Source organism: Colossoma macropomum, unplaced genomic scaffold (assembly GCF_904425465.1).
Source record: "Colossoma macropomum unplaced genomic scaffold, Colossoma_macropomum, whole genome shotgun sequence".
Taxonomy (NCBI): domain Eukaryota; kingdom Metazoa; phylum Chordata; class Actinopteri; order Characiformes; family Serrasalmidae; genus Colossoma; species Colossoma macropomum.
The window spans coordinates 3,238,891-3,261,984 of NW_023495761.1; the positions used below are offsets into that span (position 1 = coordinate 3,238,891).

General features: G+C 38.4%; 1 protein-coding gene across 1 annotated transcript in view; it reads left to right on the forward strand.

Annotated features, from left to right (window-relative positions):
* The window catches only part of cfap58 (cilia and flagella associated protein 58), a 219,745-nt gene that overhangs the window by 138,701 nt on the left and 57,950 nt on the right, over window positions 1-23,094 (forward strand). Inside the window, exons 14-15 of the mRNA XM_036563477.1 lie at window positions 5,880-5,991; window positions 8,042-8,146. Of these exons, the coding sequence (XP_036419370.1) occupies window positions 5,880-5,991; window positions 8,042-8,146 (217 nt within the window). The remainder of the gene's footprint in view (window positions 1-5,879; window positions 5,992-8,041; window positions 8,147-23,094) is intronic.

The window sequence follows — 23,094 nt, forward strand, 5'->3', positions numbered from 1 at the left end:
AAGCACTCGATAAGAGCATGTAAAATAATCAACATTCAGAAAGGGAGAAACAGGATAAATAATGTTCCTTGTGCTACAGAAGATCATTAGAAGATATTTCATTTGTTGCTGTAATTCTAGGTGTCTTGATTTTTCTTATAGCGTGTTTTGGTCTGGACTGAATTGTGCTAGCACAACTAATCTTTCAGTAGCCTCTTTCTACAGCTCCCCTAGTGGCCATTCCACTTGCAGAATGGAACTCGACTCGAATATTTTGAACTATTGTGGTCAATATAATATAACATCAAAAACCGGTTCTTCTGTTGTTACAAGTTTGACATCATAACAATAGCAGAACCCTTTTTGGTGCAATAAAGAACCATACAGTCTCAGAAAAAAAGGTACGAAACTGTCACTGGGGCAGTGCCCCTCTTATCACTGGGCTGGTCCTCTCAAGGGTACATCTCAGTACCTTTAGTCAGGGAACATAACTGTACCATAATCCACTGAAATGATATTTTCTAAGTTGTATTGACTCCACACACCCCGACTCGTCTCCAGGCTTTATTTTACTGTTCTTTTTTTAAATTAGGTTATGAAAAGGTACAAATACATACTTTTCACTCAAGAAAAGCTAATTTAAGGTAGACGATTGGACCTTAAATCTACTGTTGTACCTTTGAGGGAACATTTACACTGTTTGTACCCTGATGAAAGAAAAATGTACCTGCACAGAACCTTTGTTTCTAACAGTGTATACAACATCAATGTCCATCAATCTGAAGAACCATTTCACCATGCAAATAACAATTCGAGCATGAAATGGTTCTATATAGGGCTCATGGTTCTAAACAGAACCAGTGCGCCTCATTCACCTACCATTCTTAAGAAGATATGTCTTCTTAAAACCCACTTAGCTTTCAGCTTTCACAAAGATTCTGACACCAGTGTTTTCTTGTTTGGGATTTATTCTTAGGTAAAAACAGAATCTAAGCACACTTAAGAGCACAAAGGTGCACATAATTCTGTGGTTTATAAATGTCATGAATCTGACGTAGACTTTTTCATAGGATATTTCTGAAGAACACAGTTAAGAAAAAATTTAGGAAGATGTTGGTGAATGAGGCCCATTATCTTTTCCAAAGAACACTTAACGAACCATTGTAAGTATGTAGGACACTTTTGTCTCTCTCGCCTTCCATACTCGAACACTGGACACTGTCTGGATACTTTTACCAGTAATGTTTGGATATTGCATCATTCACAAATGTAGGCCTTACACCATATTTTCCTGGGATGCAGATGTTGACATATGTTATGAAAATCCTGCTAAACAGCAAGTGACTTTCTCAGAATAGCAAGCAGCACCTTCATTTTTGAATCATGTACCAAAATTTACTCCCATGATTTTTTTTTTTTTTTGTAATCTGTAAAAATACAAAGGTTCTGCTTTTCTGGCCATGCTGCATCAGTTTTGCACAGTCTGCATGGTAGATTTTTTCCACTTATATCTAGAATCATGAATAAAATACAGCCCCATTATGTTTTCACTTGCAAAAGTGAAAAAAAAAAACACTATTAAAAAAATCATCATTTCAGCAAATATTTTTCAGCTGCAATCTAGATGTCCTTAGATGTTCCCCGGTAATGTATCGGCTTGTGTTTGCATATGAACCCTCCCAGTAATTTCCTGTGGTTGTATTAGGTGTTGTGCAGGTAAATTGCTGTGTTAATTTTACTGGGATTTTGACTCTGGCTTGAGGTCACATGTAACCCCTTTCCATTTAATTACTGTTAAAATCCTGGGTTAAAGTGCAAAGGGGCTTGTGTGTGAAGGGTGACTCTATGTTGAGCTGCTAGTGAGTAAGAAGGGGATGAAAGGGGACGACTGGGAACCTCCTGCTGTGAAAACAATTCACACCTCTCCGCTAAGGTGGCTATGAAGAGATAAAATGGCCAGCGCAACTGCAGTGTTGTTGACATCAAAACACTGCCAGAATGAAATAGAAAATAGCACTTAAACACAAAAAAACATGTTTTTAAACATTGACTTGCTTATTCACCTTCAAAGATGAAAATCCAATTCACTTTCGGTTTTGCAAGTCATACACAATTTAATCAAAATATATTCCATCGACATTATTGAAGAAAAATCATGCATCGTTCAACTGTGGGAGCTCCAAAACAGAGGAAATTGCAGCAACTGTGTGAAAGATTTAAAGGGAAGCTATAGGTGAGGAATGATCAGTGAAAAGGGCCTGGAGGTAATCTCTTCTTTGGAAGACCCTTTCCAAGGTTGTGGTGTGTGGGTATGTTGCAAGAGTTGTGCAAGAAAACACCTCTTGCTGTAAACCTTGAGTTCAGCATCAACATCCCTCAACATGCTTTTAGATTCAAACAGTACTGTGTGACACAGTGGCGTAGCCGAATTACATTTTAAGGGAGCTGATTACAGGTTGGTGGGGGCAGCCCCAAAACATTGCTATGGTGGGGTTGACAACCACAAACTAGCTAACTTCACTGTAAGTAAGCCAGTAGAAAATTACCCACCTCAATGAAATAATCAAAGAGAAACATTTTTGAATATTGAAAACAAAACATGATCCCTTGCCTAATATTTAAGTGGCTAACATTAGTTTCTATAGCAGCATGGCACGGACGAAGCGGAATTTGGCTTCTTCTTCGACAGCTTCTTATTTTAATTGTCCGTTCCACCTTAAATGTGCAGAGGCAGAATGTAAATGCTGCACCTTTTAAGATGAAAGAGGTTCTCTAATTAGAAGCCAACTTCTGCCTCATATACCACAGCAAGTAAAGGCTAATTAACCAGGTGCAAATGTTGTTTAGAGCAAATGGTTGAAGACTGTGAATTTTTCAAAGCACTGAACTTTGTTTTCTCTACCACAGTCAACTATTTATACTCGCTAGTCAAGTAATTAGCCTACAGGAACTAGCACAGCTCAGCCTGTTCTGACTATCACGGGCAACAGTGGAGGAAGCTAATGCTGTGTTTACATGTTAAAAAAGCAACTTTATATGACCTTTAACTATCTTTTTGCTAGACGGATGGTGGTTTGCAGGCATATGAACTTCACCATGGCGGCAAAAATAGGTTTTATCAGTGGAAAAAAAGCACAAGGATGCAAAACCTCAGAACGTTTGCCCATGACGGCCTTACATTTTGTAATAGTTTTCATTAGCATTGGAGAATTGTTTGGAGAAATTGGAGAAATCTGAGGAGGTCTGGCTGCTAAATGAGATGGCTTGGGTCTCTCCAGACCCCCTCCCCCCGTGGTGTGACATTCTTACAGTTATGGCTGTTATACCATGACCAACAAAGCAGTCTGGGTTCTATAACATTTTACTCAATTAACATCTAATACAGCTGCCTTATGACTGATCCTAAAGGAGTATTTCAGACAGAATTCTAACATGGCTAGCAATGACAGCTAATCATTATCAATTAGCATGCTGTCACTTGCTTAATGCGAATTAGTTGCAGCTAGCGCTGTTTGCTTGCTTTGCACTTTTTGGTCAAACTATTCTGTTCAAATGTGCAAGCGCAACAGAGTTTTCAGGAAAAAGCCCTTCTAGACAAATGACACCGGTTTAAAGGCTTTGCTAATAGCATTTTTTTTCCCCATTGGAAATGACTCCGCTGATCGATTTAGCATGCTAACTGCAAACTCCCCCATAAATTCAAGCTGAGATGCATTCAGGTAATGAGCTATGCATTATCATCATCTATCTCTCCTTGAGTTACGGTGCAAACTCCTGGTGCATACCGCTTAAATGGGGGATAATACGTTTACACTTTGCCACTCAATTGGTTAGCATATGGCTCCCTGACACTGTCTATACGTCTTGAGGGAGGTAGACTCGAGGTATTTACATGCTTCGATAATATCGGCAGGGAGGTGCCGGATGGAATTGCTTTGACAGAATTGGTGCCGCAGACTGTGATCCATGACTTCGCTTGAGGATGCTAAATGGAGGGCGAGCGAGGGAGATATGAGTTAGAGAGGGAAGTAGCACCTAAAGTGCCTGCCATTGCTAGCTAGCGTTATGAACAAGCTTATTTACCAAATGTACTCTCCTTCTCTCTCTCTCTCTCTCTCTCTCTCTCCCCATCCTCTGATTCCCCCGCTTTCCGTCAAACCTGCTCCATACCGCCTTCTCATATCTCTCCTCAAAACTAAATAGACCTTTTTTTTCCACGCTATAGCGAATTTATTTCTCCTTTTGTGTTTCGAGAGGCATTTTCTTGATGTTGAAAAGCAGCTTTATGCTTTCGCGGCCATCACCAAGCCGCCACTGCTAATAAGTTGGCAGATGGAGCTTTCAAGTTGTTTATTTGCAGAGTGAATTACCACTGTAGTGGGTCAAAGGCGTCCGCCGACTGCTGCTGCATTTGCATTAACTGGCACAGGCGTGAGTGTGTGTTTGTGTGTGTGTGTGTGTGTGTGTACTGGTTTAGTGTGAGCGCTGCAGAGAGATAAAGGTTAGCTTGAATGCTGTTTTGAGGCTTGAACTGCTATCAGATCCATTCAGATGTGGTCTATCTCCCTGTCTCCCTCTAACACCTCATGTGGTAACTTGTAATTGCAAATATGTTGGAGAGACGTTATAGGCCATTAGGTCATTCCAGAGCGCTATAACCAAATTAGCCAAATGCCAGAAAGGCATTAAATTGACCTCTCCATGCTCCACCCACAAAAGTGGTCTTTGGTAGCTACTGTTGTGAGTGCTAAGTATTTGTCAGAATTCTTATATTTTGGATGCACGATGTAAGACATTTTTGTTAAAATTGAAATAGCATTAATCAGAAGAGACAAAACACATTAAATTGTGTAATTTAAAAGTCAGAGGTGTTGGGCCAGATTTTTTGGGATTTTTTTAGACCACGTCATAAGCTTTTACGTACTAACGTCACATGCCCAGCTTGATGTTCAGGTCTCAAATGGAAAATGAACATTATGCTCCCTTGTGAGTAAAACAGCACAGACCAACATGAAATCCTTGCTGGTTTATGCACGTCTAGTGCTGGTTTAGCTAGTCACCCAACATGGTCACGCTGGTTGACCAACATACCAACATCCAAAACGCAACATATGCTGGTTCCTGGTCATCACCCATGCTGGTCTATACTGGTTTTTCTAGCAGGGCTGATAAAGATATGACGACAGTAGCAGATTATTCCCTTACATCCTCAAAAGATACATCCTTCACCAAATTTTGACTGAGTTGTCTTTGAATAGTCTTTCAACATGCTCACAATCAGCAGATTCATTCGCTTGGAGAACGGGTCAGAAACACAACCAACGTTACATAGTTTTCTTCTGCATGGTGCATACAATTACATTTCCACCAGAGAGGTGCAGATGGCTAGTTTGCTATAAATACAGCATGGCAGGAAAGAACTGTGTTCACATTGGTGGAGATAGCACTTGGACGGAAACTGAACAGACGTCAACACTGATGACCAAACACACGAAAAGAAGACATGCTTGAAAAAGCCGTTCCCTACACTTCCTAGTGTACTTCTTCTGTTTATATAGGATGACTCATGAAATCTATGGTTGCCCCCTAATGGCCTAGAAGAAATAATACCTGTCTGTTACCAAGCTGGTTGTATATGGGGGACTTGTCTGGGAGGCATGATGGTAAATCTGTTGTCATTTCCAACCTAGTTTTACAGCAGTCTGTCATTTCAAACTGGAAACTCTAAGTCCTGTAGCGAATGTAAACTGAAGATGCCACAGAGGAAAGCTTTTGTGATTGGAGCATAGATAAGTCACTTATTACTACATGTCCAAGTGTGATTTGCAAGTTCATGGATTAATCAGTTGTGATCAGTAGGCACATGTTTTTGCTAACATGATGTTGTTTTTCACGTGCAGACGAGAGGTTTACCACATGCAGAGGGAACTGCTTAAAGAGCGGACAAGATGCCGAGCTTTGGAGGAGGAGCTAGAGAATCCCATGAATGTTCATCGCTGGAGAAGACTAGAGGTGTGTAAATGCACTACTTTGTGGAATTATTTTTGCGTTTTTGCAAAAAAATATGTATCTATAACGTGATTCTAAAGATGGCTTTACATAGTAAAACTTTTATGCAACTAGTTGCATGAGGCAGGTTGTGTGAAACAATTTCTTTCACAGTTACACAAAGCAGTTGAAAATAATTAAAATCCTGTGACTTATTCAATTATTCTCCAATTTAGTATCTTTTTATATATTTTTGACAAGAATAGAGAAAACTGTCAAGTGTCATCTTAATGCTAGCTAACTAGCTAATTACAGACCAAGTATTCCATTATTCTACTGGTTAGCAAGATTAGTTCCTACTCTTTTCCATATATTGTGTTGTTCAGTTAATAAAAAAAATAATAACTTTTGGTGTCTTTTCAAGAATCTTAACTTGTGACACTGTGGGAAATGCTAATAAAAACATAAAGCAATGTTTTACCTTATCAGCATTGTTTTTGATGCCTGTAACACATTCCAAAAAGTTGGGACAGTGGGCCATTTAAGGCTAGGATCATTGTGAAAACATCTTTAACAGGTCATGCTGTCATGCTTGGGTATAAACGGAGCATCCAGGAAAGGCTTAGGAAGGGAGGATGAGTCATGGTTTGCCACTTTTTCAAGAAATCCATCCCCAGAAATGTTCCTCAATGAGCACTTTTAAGGATTTTAGGTGTTTCACCATCAACAGTGCACACTGAAATCAAAAGATTAATAAAATCCAGAAAAATCTCTGTACATATAGGGCAAAGCCAAAATACCAAACTGAATGTCTGTTACCTTCAATCACTTAGATGGCACTGCACTAAAAACAGGCATGCTTCTTTAATGGATATCAACATATGGGCTCGGTCAAACACTGTTCATCCCTGAATCCACAAATGCAAATTAAGACTGTATTATGCACAACATATGCCTTATCTCCACAATGTCCAGAAATGCTGCCAACTTCTCTGGGCTCAAACTCCTCTAAAATTGATTGATGTACAGTAGAAATGTGTATTGCGGTCTGAGTCTGCTTTTCAAATTGTTTATAGAAATAATAGATGTCATGTTATCTGTGCTAAAGAAGTAAACACCATCCAGATTCTAAACAGTATAAAGTTCAAAAGCCAGAGGCTGTCAATGTACTGGGTTATATTATTGCCCATAGCATGGGTAAGTTGCACATCTGTAAAGGCACCATTATCACTGAAAGATATATTTTGGAGCAACATGTGCAGCATTCAAAATTTCAGGGCCCTGTTTACTTCAACATGACAGCACCAAGCCATATTCTGCATGTATTACATCAGCATGGATGTGTAATCAGAGAGTGCAGGTGCAAGACTGGCCTACCTGCAGTCCAGACCTGTCTCACATTAAAAACATGTGGTGCATTGTGAAGCTTAAAATATAACAGCAAAGGTCTGTACAGTTGCACAGCTGAAGACTTGTATTGTGGTAGAATGGCAAGAAATTCCACTTTCAAAACTGTATCAATTGGTGTCTTTAGTCACGAAACGATTAAGTACCACTCTGGTAAATATACTCCTGACTAAAAATGTGTTTGAGGCATCTAATTTGGACTGAGCTTATTTTTACAAAAATGTGTTTTTATTACAAAAAACGTTCTGTTTGTAACAGCATTTCACATACTGTCCCACCTTTTGGGAAATGAGGTTTGTATGATGCATAAATACATACAAATGAGCTACTATTATACGTACAGTAACACAAATTGATGAATGATTCCAAACTTATGAATGGTAGCAGAAGGGTCCTTTCATGTGTGCGGCCTAAGCTTTTGAGCACATGTTCTCTGTTCCCTCATGATAGTAAAACACATCAGATGTGACTGCCTGTAAAGTTAATTGAGGTTATGGAAAATGGTCTTAGAGTCTGAAGGTTTAGTTGCAGAGTTTCACTCTCTCTTTCATTCTCTCTGTCTTTCTCTCTCTTTCATTCTGTCTCGTTCACTCTCTTTCACTGCTTCTTTCTCATTCTCTGTAATTCTCTCTCTTACTCTCTCTCTTTCTAAATGGTTTTCCTGCAGGCGAGTGACCCCAGCACCTTCGAGTTGATCCAGAAGATTCACTCTCTTCAGCGGCGGCTGATAACTAAAAGCGAGGAGGTGGTGGAGAAGGAGCTTCTGCTGCAGGTAAACACTCTGCTCTCATTTGGTGTTCCCACCAATCCGTCACGTCCTATTGGTTGCCAGGGGCCTCTGTGTCCCCTGGTGATGGCTCATAAAGCACCAATGGGGTCAGGTCATCAGGGGAATTGATCGCAAAAAGGCCTTGAGAAGTGATTCTCTCTCACATAGCTTTAAAAAGAGGATGAACTACAGCTTTATTTAATGTACTTCCATGTACCGGGACTGTTGTGTGTGTTATTTTAACACATAATGCATGGTGGGTTTCTCTTGGGGAAATATAGAAATCTGTGTGTGAGAGTGAGAGAGAGAGAGAGAGAGAAAGAAAGAGAGTCAGCACATTGGAATCAATGTTTTCAATAATATAAAACCAGTTTGCTTACATGTAAAGGTATGAAGTGACTGCAATATGCTAGTCCTGGGCAACTTCACAGGCTTCAAAGAAGACAATTTAGTGTCAGGAATGATGAACTGAGCTATAAATGGTTCTAAAATGACTGATAAAGCTGTATAACATCAATAATGAAGTAAGGCTGCCACTAATAATTATATTAGTATTTACATTTTCCAAATGCACATCAAGCTACAGCCTATTACTTACAGCAGTACACTCATCGGTATATCTGTTCCTGTACTTCTGTCATATAGTGATACAGCAAACCTAAAACCTAAAACCTCAAGCATCATAGACTAAAGCAGATTGTCACAGCAGGCATGAAAAAATCTTTACGGACCATTTATGTCTTACCTTTGATTACTTTATGCACAGAAGTAGACATTTCCTTTGACATTCTCACATTTGCCTATTTCAGCTTGTGTAGTGAATTGTAAGCATTGTAAGTACTAAACTTGCAGAACAACAACTTTTTTAGCCATGTTATGTAAACTGGGTTTTGCTTTGGAATGAGTAGAAAGCAAAATGATCTGTTCTTCACAATCTCTCAAACACATCTTTTTGGAGCTTTAAATTCAAAATACACATTACAGTGACGCTAGTTATACAAATGGACAGAGAGCCATTTTTGGATAGGCTTGTGAAAATGTGAGTAGGCTAACTTGGCAGATACAATTTTCAAACATACTGTGTCCTGCAATGTCATAGCATCAGGCTATTCTTAGTATTCGTTTACGTCATTAAGAAGACCACGTCGCCATGTTGGTAGGCAAGCTGTAACTTTGACTCTCTCTGATAGAGCTCATCTCATCATCGTTACTGCAGCTACAACCCTGCAGGTGGCTAAAGACCAAAAGTAAAATAGGTCAGAATGACTGCAAAAATCATAAAAAGATACGTGGACACTTTAGATGCAGTCTTCAGACACCAAAGGAGGAGAGGATTGGCTGGATTGGTGGACTAGATACGTACAGCCTGCATTTCTCCAGAGTTCAGAAAATTCCAATCCATGAGATTTTACAAAAACTGATAAAAGTGGCTACCAAAGCTCTTAAATAATAAACACATACACATATATAAAGCTGAAGCACTTTAAATGGTGCTGCAGTTACACTGAGGTGCCTTAAATGTAGAATGAATTACAAAAGTTGATGAATACGAAGCCAACATCAAGGTTACTTTAATAAATGCCTTCATTTACTGAAATAAATGCATTAACTTATCTAAAAAAATGCATCAACAAATACCTTAAACTTTCACTTGGAAATGTTTAATGAACAGCTAATGGGCAGCACAGCAAAGCAGCTCTTAAACACGTCTTAGCTGCTGATCTAAAGCTGCGTCCCAAACCACACACTTCTGTACTTTACCTACTACACTAATGAGTGCACTTCTAATTGTATATGTGCTATTTTTCCACATTTTTATTGTGCTAGTATGGGACGGCACTCCCATATGACACTCAAATATATCAGTAAATAAGCTTAAAAAAGAAAATAAAAAAAGTGTTCAAAAAAACCCCCCCAAGAAAACGTTTTTGTGCTTTGTTACCTCAGTACAAACTATCCTAGCGCTGCTAAACCACCTTGATGTTGCCTATCAAAATGGTGGCAGCGCGATTGTGACATCATCGGAATACAATAAATAGCCCATTTTTGACAATAGTGCAGTCATCAGCCTACCTATTGCAATGCTTCCGCTCTATTGATACAAAAACAGCAGCATGCCTGTAAAGACATTAATCAGAATGCTGGACTCACATAAACACAACCAACACTACAGCACTCTTCACTAGTCCAATTACAACAGGCACAACTTTTACTCAATTACAACTATAATGGAGTTAAAACTGGACAATGGAATTGTACAAAGACTTGGAAAAACAACACTACAGACTCAAAAACATAAACTGTTAAGTATCCTAGGATAAAGCTTTCTGCATGAAAAATGTACAGACCATTTATTGCTCACTTTTGATGACTTGTTACATTGAAGTAAGCGTTGACATTTTGACATTTAGCTTTTGTAGTAAAAGAGCACTGTACCAAATTCACAGACCACTGACATTTTTTTGAGTTTGGAAATGGGTAGAAAATGACATACTCTGCAGTTGTACCTTGGAGCTGATAAATAATTGAAGGCTTGAGGCAATGGTGTGTAGCAATAGTTGCTAAGCAGTGATTAGAGGTCTTTGAAAATAAGGCAGAGCTTGGGATTAGTTGATTGGACTGTATCTCACACATTCAGAAAAAATGTGGCGAGCATAATGATTTTGATTGGCCACAATACAATGTCAGCAAAAAAACAAATCAAATTATCTTAAAAACAATGCATCTGTGATCAGTCTGGGTAAGTCTACCTCTGAATGACAGCGCTAGAATGAAGTTCTAGTAAAATTAACATCTGTGTAATTCAAAAGTTCAAGATCAATTGGAGGAAGAAATGTTGTAAATAAAGTTCTGTGCTGAAGGATCTAATTTGAGCAATACATATAATTTCAAAAAGAGCAACTTTCCATTCTGCCAAATTCTTTGTGTGGCCAGCATTGAGAAATGTGAGCCGTTTGCTGTGATTACATCCCGCGACTAGAAATGCGAGTGCAATTCTTGGCCAGATAAAAGCTGAAGTTCTTGGGGGCAATGTGAAAGCTATCGTTTGGCATGATGGAAGAAATACCAACACTGCCAATTCACTGTGCAATTGCCAAACGCAATTGATCGCAAATAGGCTGAGATGGTGGGGGGTGCTTTCAGAAATAATCATCAAGCCAAGGTTGCAGTGTCACTGCCTGTCAGTCATTTATTTGATATGATGACAAATTGCTGAATAAAAAGCTGTGGAAGTAATACTGGTTAATTAATGAGTACGTACAGTAGTTTGGGGACCCCTACTTATTTATACTTTATTTTTATAATAACATAATATACAAGTTAAAGATCAGGTTTATAGAATAACATGATAGCAGCTGGGCAAAGATCTTTTCCTGATGTATGACGTGAAGAATGTCTTAAAACTAAAGATGAAATGTTTTTCTGAATCAGTTCCATGCAAGAACCACTCTTAGTTCCCCAAGAATCTTTTAAAGGATGATTGTTTAAAGTAGCGTTTTTAATGAGATTTCTAAAGATTTAAGTTTAAAGAACCTCCACATAAAGTTAATGTTCTATACCAATTAACATTTTTCCTAGAACTGTACATTCAAGGCAAGAACACATAAAACAAAGTTTTCAACATTTATTTGTGGAACTCTGTATTCTCCATTTGCTTTTCCAAAATGGAAAGTAGCCCACTCAGCCCATGTGTATATGTATATATATATATAGATATATATATATAATTATCCATTCATAGTCAAGAGGTACATGCAGGGTGTTGTAAGGCAAAACAGTACCCAAAGAAAACAGATTTTTCTTCAGTTTTATCATTATTTTACCATTATCAATATTGCATATTAAAATTCAGATGAGTCATCAAGGTTGAATGGTGATTTCGCATAGCAAATAAAATGGCTATGCTGTGACCCCTGGTTCTTATCACCACCACTGTAAAGAAATCTGACCTAGGTTTTTCTACAGTGAACCACTCTGAATGACTTGGTTTACATCTCAATCCTTAAATTATGCAAAAAGTTTGAAAAACAGGCAGGATACCCTTTAAAGACAGCCAAGAAAATAGTTTAAAATTATTTATCTCAGCAGTAAATGCCAGAAAAACACAGACACAAACACACACACATATAGCAAAAGTTGTTGATGTCTTTAAATAACAGTCAGAACACAGGTTTTATTCCTGACTTCTCAGTGCAGTGCAGTCTTTGCATGGGTTTCTTAAACTCCATCAGCAGCACAGCTGATTTCATTTAATGAAGTATTGCTTAGCTAAAGCAGGTACCTGATGGCAACTGTAAATACTGCGTTTCCTTAAGAAGAGCTTTGGAAATGTTCATCCATCCATCATCTAAACTGCTTATCCTTCTGGGTCGCGGTGGGGTGCTGGAGCCTATCCCAGGTGTCATTGGGCGGAAGGCAGGGTACACCCTGGACAGGCCGCCAGTCCATCGCAGTGGAAATGTTCATTTGTGTTAAAAACATTCTGGAAAGCTATATCTTTCTTGTCACATGGTATTGAGTTTGTTTGGTATTCTAGATTGAAAGAACAAATCAGATGTGCTGCATTGTGTAATGGCAGTGTCACTGATGTTACAGAGGTTCCAGATGTATTCAGAGTTCACATGCCTGAACTATAGTTGTTGATATTGGCTACTGCTTAAACACTGGGAACCGTGCGGAGTGGGACTGAATTCAGAGTGAAAGTATTATGTAAGATAAACTTTGCAAAGCCATTATAACAGTCCACAACAGAGTAGACTACAAAGTGCCAATGTTCTCCAGCATTGTCCAGCCACAGCAGCAAAAAAAACCCACAAAGGGTAACAAAAGTGGAAAAAGGAAGAATACAAAAGAAACTAGTTTTTTCATATGGTTTCACTTCATAGCTCAAAGGTTTTTTATCAGAAAGGCATCGCAGCAGCTGAGTTCTACGTTTTCACCATCTCATTTACTCTCACTGTTACAAACGGAATTTGATTGCGATTTTCACAGTGCATGACTGCACTGAAGGACTTTGAAGATGTATGACTGTTCTCAGGAGCCTACCTTTATTGTTTGGACAAGAGGCGAGTTTTCATTCAGTCCAGAATGGCTAATGACCAGTTCGACCCTTAGCAGTTGAGAGTTACTTTTATTTTGCTATACTATTCAAATGTAGGTATTGCATTATATATGAAATGACATAGTGCATTACAAAATGACTTGCGTTCAGCTTACTTTTGTGCATTGAAGTCCACACTTCCAGTTTTCAAAAAGTTAGAGTAGAATTCTTCCCTTCTTTGAAAGAAATAAACTAAGCACAGCTGAAAATCTTAACGATGGAGAATGTTTGTAAAAGATAGGCTGCAATTGCAAGATAGAGCCATGGAGCAATGCCCATGTCTTTGAGAGAAGTTGGCTAGATCTTTTGCAAGCATTACAAATGTGTGCTTTAATTGAGACACAATTTGCATTGAAGCAGAGTGTCATTAAGAAATCATATGCATATGTACGTGCCTGTGCATTTGGATAAGTGATTAATATAACAATTATTTATTCATACACGAGGCCTAAATTATAAGAAGCTTAATAGCTTATTTTCAGCATCTAAGAACAAAATATCTTTGAAGAACAATGTTTAATTAATAATTAATTATTTCAAGCATGAAAAATGGTCACAAATGAATGGAAAAGCCAATCTAAGGTGTCCTATTAAGGTGTTGGGTGACCACATGCCACTAGAAAAGCTTCAGTGTACAGTAGAAGTCTCTGGAACTGTACTGAAGGGATGGAACCCTCTTCTTCCATAAAGAAATTTGTTCAGTTGGAGTTTTGATGATGATGGTGAAAAACGCTGTTTAACATATCAGTCCGTAATCTTTGAAAAGTGTTTAATCAGGTTTACATCATTTTATACTCACCAAACCATTTAGTGGCCCCGCGTACCCTCTGGATGGGGCATTGTCATCCAGGAGGAAACCACTAGCACCAGAATAGAAATGTGATCGATCATATAATGAAGATGATCTGTCAATTTCTTTGTATTGACTTGTAGTTAACCTTCTGTCTAAGGGGACAAGTAGACCCATACTATGCCAGTAAAATACCTCCCAATGCATGACAAAGCACCCCCTCAAGCCTGTATACTGTTCTCTTGATGTACACCACACATGGACTCTCCTGCTTGTGGAGAATATAGTGAGGCTCATCTGACCAAAGCACTTATTCCCCACATCTCTGACCAGTGTCTATGGTCTTTTCACTACTGGACTCTCAAATGTGCAATCAGTTTTATAAAGAGGGCTTTATGCACTGCAGCCCTACTATAATATCTCTCTATGTTGTTATGGATGAACTGTTCTTGCTGACAGTCTGATCACATTCTCAGTCTCAAAACAGTTGCTCTTCACTTTCCAACCCTGTTTACTGATGTCTTTCCCATAGATATAAATGCAGATGTCACTTTATATTAGTGACTGTTTTTGTTGAAACCCTAGGCAGTTGAGCAGTCTTTGTGACTGAAGCTCTCGCCATCTGTGCCCCAATAATGAAGGCTTTTCCAAAGTCACTTAAATCTTTTACTCCTGCCATTATGATTCAAAATCGAGGTCAACTGGGCCTGTTCAGCATTTTCATACCTGCCTCGGAGCACGACAGGATGTTAATTGCTTAATTCTTCCATGCAGATCCACCTGTCTGGAAGCATTTCCTGATTCCTTCTATTTTTGTATATTTGTCACACTTAATTGTTTCAGATCTTTAAACTAAATTTAAGACAGTAACAATCTTCAGTTTTTAATACAACCTTAGTTACTCAATCGTTTGAATAGAACCAGCAAAGTGAAGTAGGATAAAAGGTCTCAACATGCAGCACACTAAGCAATAGGGGTGCGGGAAAAAATCGATTCTTAGATGCATCGCAATGCAGACGTGAACGATTCTGAATCAATTCACAAACGTCAAAAATCGATTTTCTAAATATTTAATTTACAACGTAATGTTGACAGAACGCAAAGGGCGGAACTTGGAAGTGGGTAAGTGCAGCGTGCGGACACTCCGTGATGCGCACATGACAAACACTACTAGATGAGTGAGAAATCCAACCGGCTCCCTCTGCATTAAAGCCAGGTTAGATCAGGAGTCACAACACAAATGTTAAGAAGAGACATTTTGTCCTTTCAACAAAAATAAAACCAGCTTGGGAGCCACAACATTTAATGTCCAGTATGTCTCAGTATGTGTTAATGTTAACGAAAACACAGACTTACTCTGCTCTGCTCTCAGTTGTTGAAATCACGGAACAGACGAGAAAAAAGTTACTGAAGTATCTCAGTCTGGAAAGGGTTACAAAGCTCTGGGTCTCCATGGAGCCACAGTGAAAGCCTTTTTCTCCAAATGGAGAACACTTTGAACAGCAGCAAATCTTCCCAGAAATGACTGGCTTACCGAAATTACTCCAACAGCACAGCGGCGACTCATCCAGGAAGTCACAAAACACCAAACAACTAACTAACTGCAGGTCTCACTCATTGTAGAAAAGGTCAGCGTTCATGATTCCACCATTAGAAAGAGACTGGCCAAAATTGTATCAATGGCAGAGGTGCATGACTAAAACCCCTTCTAATCAAGAGACTCACTGGAACCAAGGTTCATCTCACATTTTCCAGTAAACACTTTGATGACCCAAAAGCCTTTTGGAAAAAGGTTCTGAGCTGATGAGTCGAAAGTGGAACTTCTTGGAAGACAGGGGTCCTTTTACATCTAGCGTAACACTAACACTGCATTTCACATTAAGAACACCATACCCGCAGCCAAACATGGTCGTGGTAGTGTGATGGTATGAGGATGCTTTGTTGCTTCAGAGCCTTGGCAACTTACTGGAGTGGACAGAACCGTGAATTCTGCTCTCTACCAGTAGATCCTACAGAGGAATGTCTCGAATGAGTCTGAATCTTCAATGAATCTGAAACTCAAGTACAGGTTTTGGTCCAATCACAGTCCTGACTTCAACCCCATTGCTGTGGCAGGACTTTAAATGGGCAGTTCATGCTCAAAAGCATTCTAATGTGACTGAATTACAGCAATTATGCAAAGAAGAGTGTGCCAGAATTCTTCCACTGTGATGTGAAAGATCACCAGTAACATGAAGCATTTGGCTGCAGTTGTTGCTGCTTAAGGTTTTAAGGTGGCAGTGTTTTTCACATATATGTGTTGCAAACCTTTTTTTCTTTCAATTAATGTAATGATCATTTAAAATCTGTGATTTTTCCTTTAGTGCGTTGCTTTATGGAAGCAGCTGCCTGTCTAGGTTGCTCCCTCATTGGGCAGTATTTTAACTGAAAAGGAACCTTAGGCATTGCACTTGGAACAGTCTACAGAACCATCTTACAGTATTACTTTTATAGCACTGTACATGTGATATCTACTTACCCGCAGTCACTCGTTAGCTTACACTCACCTCCGACTGTAAAGGTGGATTACCTCGGTGAAAAAGAATGGATCCTGATTTTGCCGCAGCTGTTTTTCTTGCATTGACACTATTGTGGGTACTAGGTATGAAGAATAGGCTGCTTTATAGAGTCGTGTCTGCTCCAGTATTGCAGATAATCATGACTACTATAGTTACTATAGAATCATTTCAGTTCACTCACTGTCTTTCTCCACATTAAGGCATCTTTTTTTTAACATTCAAAGAATAAAACTGTTTGTAATTTAGTATAAAATGCACCTAGGAAAAAAGGATTGCACACAGCTAAACTGGCTAATATGCATTTTAGTTTATGCATTTCCATCTGATTTATGTGCTCCTAGTGTAAAATTTAGCTGTCAACATTCACTAATGTGACTGTGACAAGCATAGCAATGCAAGACAACCAGAGCAGGCACAATTATGCATTTGCTGTGTGTATTAAGAAAAGCATTTTATCTTAGAACATTAACATTGTCCAGTAAGTTACAGAATTTTTTATCATTCCGGGACATTGGCGGTCTGTAGTGCTGGTTCTGCCATGTTTTCCTCCCACATGTACTGGAAAAGTGAACTGCCTCATGTCGTTCAGTGCGGTTTTCTCCCTGCAACATCTTCTCTTCCTCAGCCCCTCAGCCATTGCCTCTCAGCACCTGTAACATTTGTCTTGTTAGTCCCTGAGGACAGAAAAAAAAACTACACTAACAGCAGGATCTTAGAATATAAAATTAAATTGAACTATTCATAGACAAAAAAAGCACTGATAAACAGTTAATAGCCAGTATTTTTAGATGAGTTCTCACCTGCACTGAAGAGCCAGCTTGTTTACACAGCTAGCCTGCTAGCTAAGCTGACTAAACCAGCTAATGAGTTACCAATGCAGCCTCTCAGGTTGCGTTACACAAGCAAACTGCCCAAATGTATCCTCAGGAATGTTTTCCAGCAAACACGAATAAGTCAAATATGTTATACAGACAGTCAGTCAAAACTGTAAAGACAGAAGACAAGAGATTACGCGTTGGTCGGTGGAAACAACAGCCCCGTCCATCTTGTTTATCAAACTGAATTGTGTATTGTGGGATTGCCTTCTTCGAGAAGGATACATGCAATGCTGCCTTCAAATTTGGTCAAAGTAAGGCACCTTAGAAGACTTATGCTGCCCTCAGAATGGGACAGACTTTGTCTCAGCAGCGCACAAATGCTGCCGTAAAATGCTGTATATAGTACAATAGTTACACTGAGTTGGCAGAATGTGGTACTTAAAATCAGGCATTAAAAAGGAGGGGGAATTGTGGCAGTGGTATTTTGTATTTGATACCGCTCTCAGAGCAGTGCCGCGACCCTTCATTTTCTCCAAGCCTGTGTGGAGAGCTTGCGCTTCTCTAAATGAGATTTTTGGTCTTGGCCTCTTCCTGCAGCCACTGTCAGCGTCTGAATGGCTGCATGCCCCCTCCGCAGTCACAGGGGCTCCCAGAGAGAAACCTATTTATAAATCCCTCAGGTGAACCTGCTCTTGCAGAGAGACCTCAGCTGTGGCCCTGCTTTAAACACACACTGTGTAAACACCCCACACTGAGTGTTCACAGTTAACCGCTAGAAAGTTCTCTCTGACTTTTCAGGCCTATTTATTCAATGCAATTTATGTTCTTTACATAATTCCTTCATTTTATGACTCATGACACCTGCGGTTTTGAGTTCTGTAAGCTTCAGCTTTAAGCAAACAACCCTGTAGACCTCCAGAGTTCTTTAAACTCGATTAACCAGCATGTTCAAAAGTGTTGCTTGTGAAACAAACTAAAGAAAAATCCAAGAAGGTTTGGCTTTGTTAGATTACACTCTTTACATATCAGATAAATGCAACAGGGTTGACGCTGCATTTACACTGCTCCAGCGTGTCGACAGACATGAACGCACTCCCCCTCCTCAGCTGGCCGCATGTGGCCATTAACAAAGATGTTTCCAACGTCATCCAATTAAATCATGTCCTGCTACATCAAATTTTAATTAGTAAATCTGCTGATTTTCTAATAACCAAAAACCAAATTTAGTATGTTTTTACTAAATATACATACATTATATATATATATATATATATATATATATATATATATATACATAGAGAGAGAGAGAGAGAAAAGTTCTCTCTGATATATATATATATATATATATATATGTATATATATATATATATATATATATATATATATATAGTCACAAAAACACCAAACAACTAACTAAATGACTAAAACCCCTTCTAATCAAGAGGCTCACTGGAACCAAGGCTCATCTCACATTTTCCAGTAAACACTTTGATGACCCAAAAGCCTTTTGGAAAAAGGTTCTGAGCTGATGAGTCGAAAGTAGAACTTCTTGGAAGACAGGGGTCCTTTTACATCTAGCGTAACACTAACACTGCATTTCACATTAAGAACACCATACCCGCAGCCAAACATGGTCGCGGTAGTGTGATGGTGTGAGGATGCTTTGTTGCTTCAGAGCCTTGGCAACTTACTGGAGTGGACAGAACCGTGAATTCTGCTCTCTACCAGTAGATCCTACAGAGGAATGTCTCGAATGAGTCTGAATCTTCAATGAATCTGAAACTCAAGTACAGGTTTGGTCCAATCACAGTCCTGACTTCAGTTCTCTCTGATATATATATATATATATATATATATATATATATATATATATATATGTATATATATATATATATATATATATATATATATATATATTTATGTTCACACATATATATATATATATATATATATATAGATAGATAGATATACATATATATATATATATATATATATATATATATATATATATATATATATAAAAGACTTTCTTGTTTGTCTTTTCCAGCAATATGTTTTGGAATTGTTACTGTTTTTAAAAAGATCTTTTTCATTTCTTTTAAAGTTAATTTTTAAGATTTACATTCATCATGAGTTTAATTTTAAATAATACCTATTCAAAACTGCTGGCCCTCAGTTTCTTGTCACCACCAACAAAAACTGTTGTAGTCTATAGGTGGAGCCCTATTTTAGCCACACCCCTGCATTTTAGAGCAGAAAGTGTAAAACTGTTCAAAGCACTGGCTAGCGTTTTTGAGTTGTGCTCAAAATTAGCTAAAATTGTCAGTACCGAAACTGTCACTACTGAAACATTTGGTAACATTTCGGTGGTGCTATGATTGTTTTGTTGACAAAATGAAATGTTCAATCATTTCTTTCAGTAAAATAAACATAATTAAGGTATAGGGCCATTCAAAGGAAAAGGATTTTTTTCTAAAGTCAAAGTCAGTTAAAAGTCTGAAATGTGTTTTTAACTCATTGAAACTCAACTTTTTGATGTGAACCAATTCGGCAGAATGATCTATATAAAAACAATACATAGCAAAAATGAGCGCATCCATCAGGCTGTGTTTCTTATGCTCTGAGAAAAAAGGTACTAAACTGTACATTTCAGGGTCCATTGCTTGTCACTGGGGTGGTACCCTCAAGGGTACACTTTCAGTATGTTTAGTTAAGAAACATAATTGTGCCATATTCCATTGAAATTGTGTTTTTTGGTTGCATTGGCTCCATACTCCATGTCTTGACTCCAGGCTTTTTATTTTATTTTTATTTTTTTTTACAAAAGAAGTTATAAAAATGTACAAATACGCACCTTTCCTCTGGAAAAGTGAAAACTCATTGTACACTGTTGAACTTGAAGGACATTGTTGTATTTTTGATGGTATGTTTTCATTGTTTGTACCTGTGCAGACATGTACCTGTGCAGAGGGTTTAAAATAGAATTTAAAATGTTTGTTAATATGCAAATTGACAACTAATCAGTCACAACTAATCAGTCACAATTATTTGATAAGGTAATTATTTAGTCAGTTTAATAAATTATTCATAACAGCTCTAATAAATACTACAGTATTTATACAGTACTAGAGTAATGGCATCTCAGTGCGTGTAGCTTCAGAGGGGCATTGATGGCAGTAGTATTGTCTACTCCCTCTGTGGCTCTCACCACTCTAATTTCCAGCCTGAATGGACTACGCTTGCAGGTCCAGCATGGTCAATCCTCCAAAACTGGAGGTCTTGGCATTTTCAACAGTGTGCAGTAGCTAATGCCTGTCTAGATGCTGTATCCTTAAATGCTCTAGGATCCGTGCCACGAGGGTCTACCTTTTGATTGTCGAAGCTGATGGCGGAGAAAAATGAGTCAATTCTGTTTGAAGCCTTTTTTTAACTTTGAGGGGGGATTTCAGGAATGTCTTATGTAAGGAGGATGTATTTAGGTATGCTGCGGCTGAAAAAGAAGAACAGACGAAGGAGGAGTGTGTAAGTGCATATGGGAAGAAGGAGGGAGACAAAAAGCATGGGATTTGAGGGGTGGTTATAGGATGAAAGCCCAAAAAGCTTTGTCATGACTGATGACTCAAGGACGATGGTGCAATCAGAGTATTTACACTCTTTCTATTCATAGCCGTGGCATACAACGTGTTTCTAATCAACGCAACCAAAGCGCATTGCCAACTGTTATTATTCATGCAGTGGTGCTTAATTTGCTGTAGGCATATGTCTGACACTGATCCATAGAGGTTGTCTTAGAATAGCCGTCTATCTGATGCTTACATATGACAGGCGTGACAAGCACAGCCTTTGATATGTCACATTAGTAGAATAACTGACAGTAGAGTCCTTGTAAAGTGACGTGTCCTGAGCTACTGCCTTGTAATTTCTCCATGTCCCCAAAGTCATCATGTCTATTGCGGCGCTTCCAGTGCAGGAAAGAGGCCTGTTTTTCCTTGAATCTCAGCTATGCTATGTGACACCAATAGCTAGCAAATTTTAACACGAAATTTGTCAATAAATAAATAAATAAAAAAATAAATAAAGTTTACACAGTTTTCCCCCTAACCCAATTTATCAAAATCACTGCTTTCTGTTTTTACTTGTATTTTATCTACTGTCCCAACCTTGAAACTGGATTTGTAAATAACATGCTATACATGTTATACCTTGTCAAATGTCACGTAAGCAGTGTAACATATTTAATCTTCATTAGTTTGGTGCCTAAAGTGCATCAAGTTGTTAAGTATTACCAGATAGACTTGTTTATGTGGCTTCCGACACTGCATAATGTACTGTTACAGTAATGCAACTACTGTTTTCAGCTATACAACATACTTGTGTCCGTTGTTGTAGACAACAGTATGTAATACAGTGTCAGAAAAGTCTGTTTGAAGCTACAGTTTGAGACAAATTTGTAATCATTTATGTGTAATGACATTCGTTGATTAGCATTGACTGCTAACGTGCTAAGCCATTTGACAATACTGGAAGGTCAAACAGCTACAGTAACCCTTCAGGCTTACTTTTGTTGATGTGTAATAAGGGAGAGAAGCTGCATTGCTCCCTTCTGAGCTGTTAAAATCAGAAAAAGATTATTTTATTTATTTATTTTGATCGCATGAGCTGCAGAATCTAATTAGCATGCACAACTGTGCCAACTTGTATAGGGTATTAAAATATATTTAAGGAAGTGAATGCCATTTACACTTTAATATATATTAATATTAATATAAAGCCTCCTCAGTGGTTTGAGCACCAGAGAGAGAGAGCTAGAGAGAGAGACAGCGGTAAACAGTCGGAAAAGTATGCTACACCAGCATTCTTCAGTATGTGTGTGTGTATCAAGAAAATGAAAAAAATGCGTATATATCTTGATCTCTAAAGACCGTATCGATCTTCTTTTAATACCCCTCTTTTTCCTGTAGCTTTGTGGCATTAATAACCTATCATTATTCATGTCACCATGTTCTGGTTAAGCAAGTGTCTTAGCAACTGGACGCTGAATCTATTAGACCTTGATGAATATAAGCTGGTCAATACAGCCCATCCTATTAGCAGCACCCACACGTGTGTGGTGTGTGATTGCTTGTGTGTGTGTGTGTGTGTGTGTGTGGGAAAAGCCTCAGAATGCATTCAGTATGTGAGGTGTTGTACTATTTCTCCATCCTATACTTATATCAGTAACATTTTATTTTAAGGAACACACGTTGGGGCTCTATTGTTTACTGTTCTCTTTTTTTTTTTTGGTACTGTTTTCACAGGTCACAGTTTGTGCTAGCTCGACAAAACAAAACTGCAGTATTGCGCTTTTGCTTTTGGGACCGATCACACATACGTTTTTCACAGTGTTCGTTCAAACACTTTTTTTCCCATAAGAAATAATTGCCAGAATGTTGAGAAAAGGAAAATTCAAATCTAACTCGATGATGTCACAAAATATACATCTTGCACTGCCCCATATGTTGTTATTATTACTACACATACAAACTTACTTACTAGACATATATACACACACAAACACACACACACACACACACACACGGACACACACACATATTAGCAACCACTTGGGATAAGATAGCAATGGCCTCCTGGGATTCCATACCAATAGCAACACCTGGGATAACATAGCAAAAGCTTGGCTACAC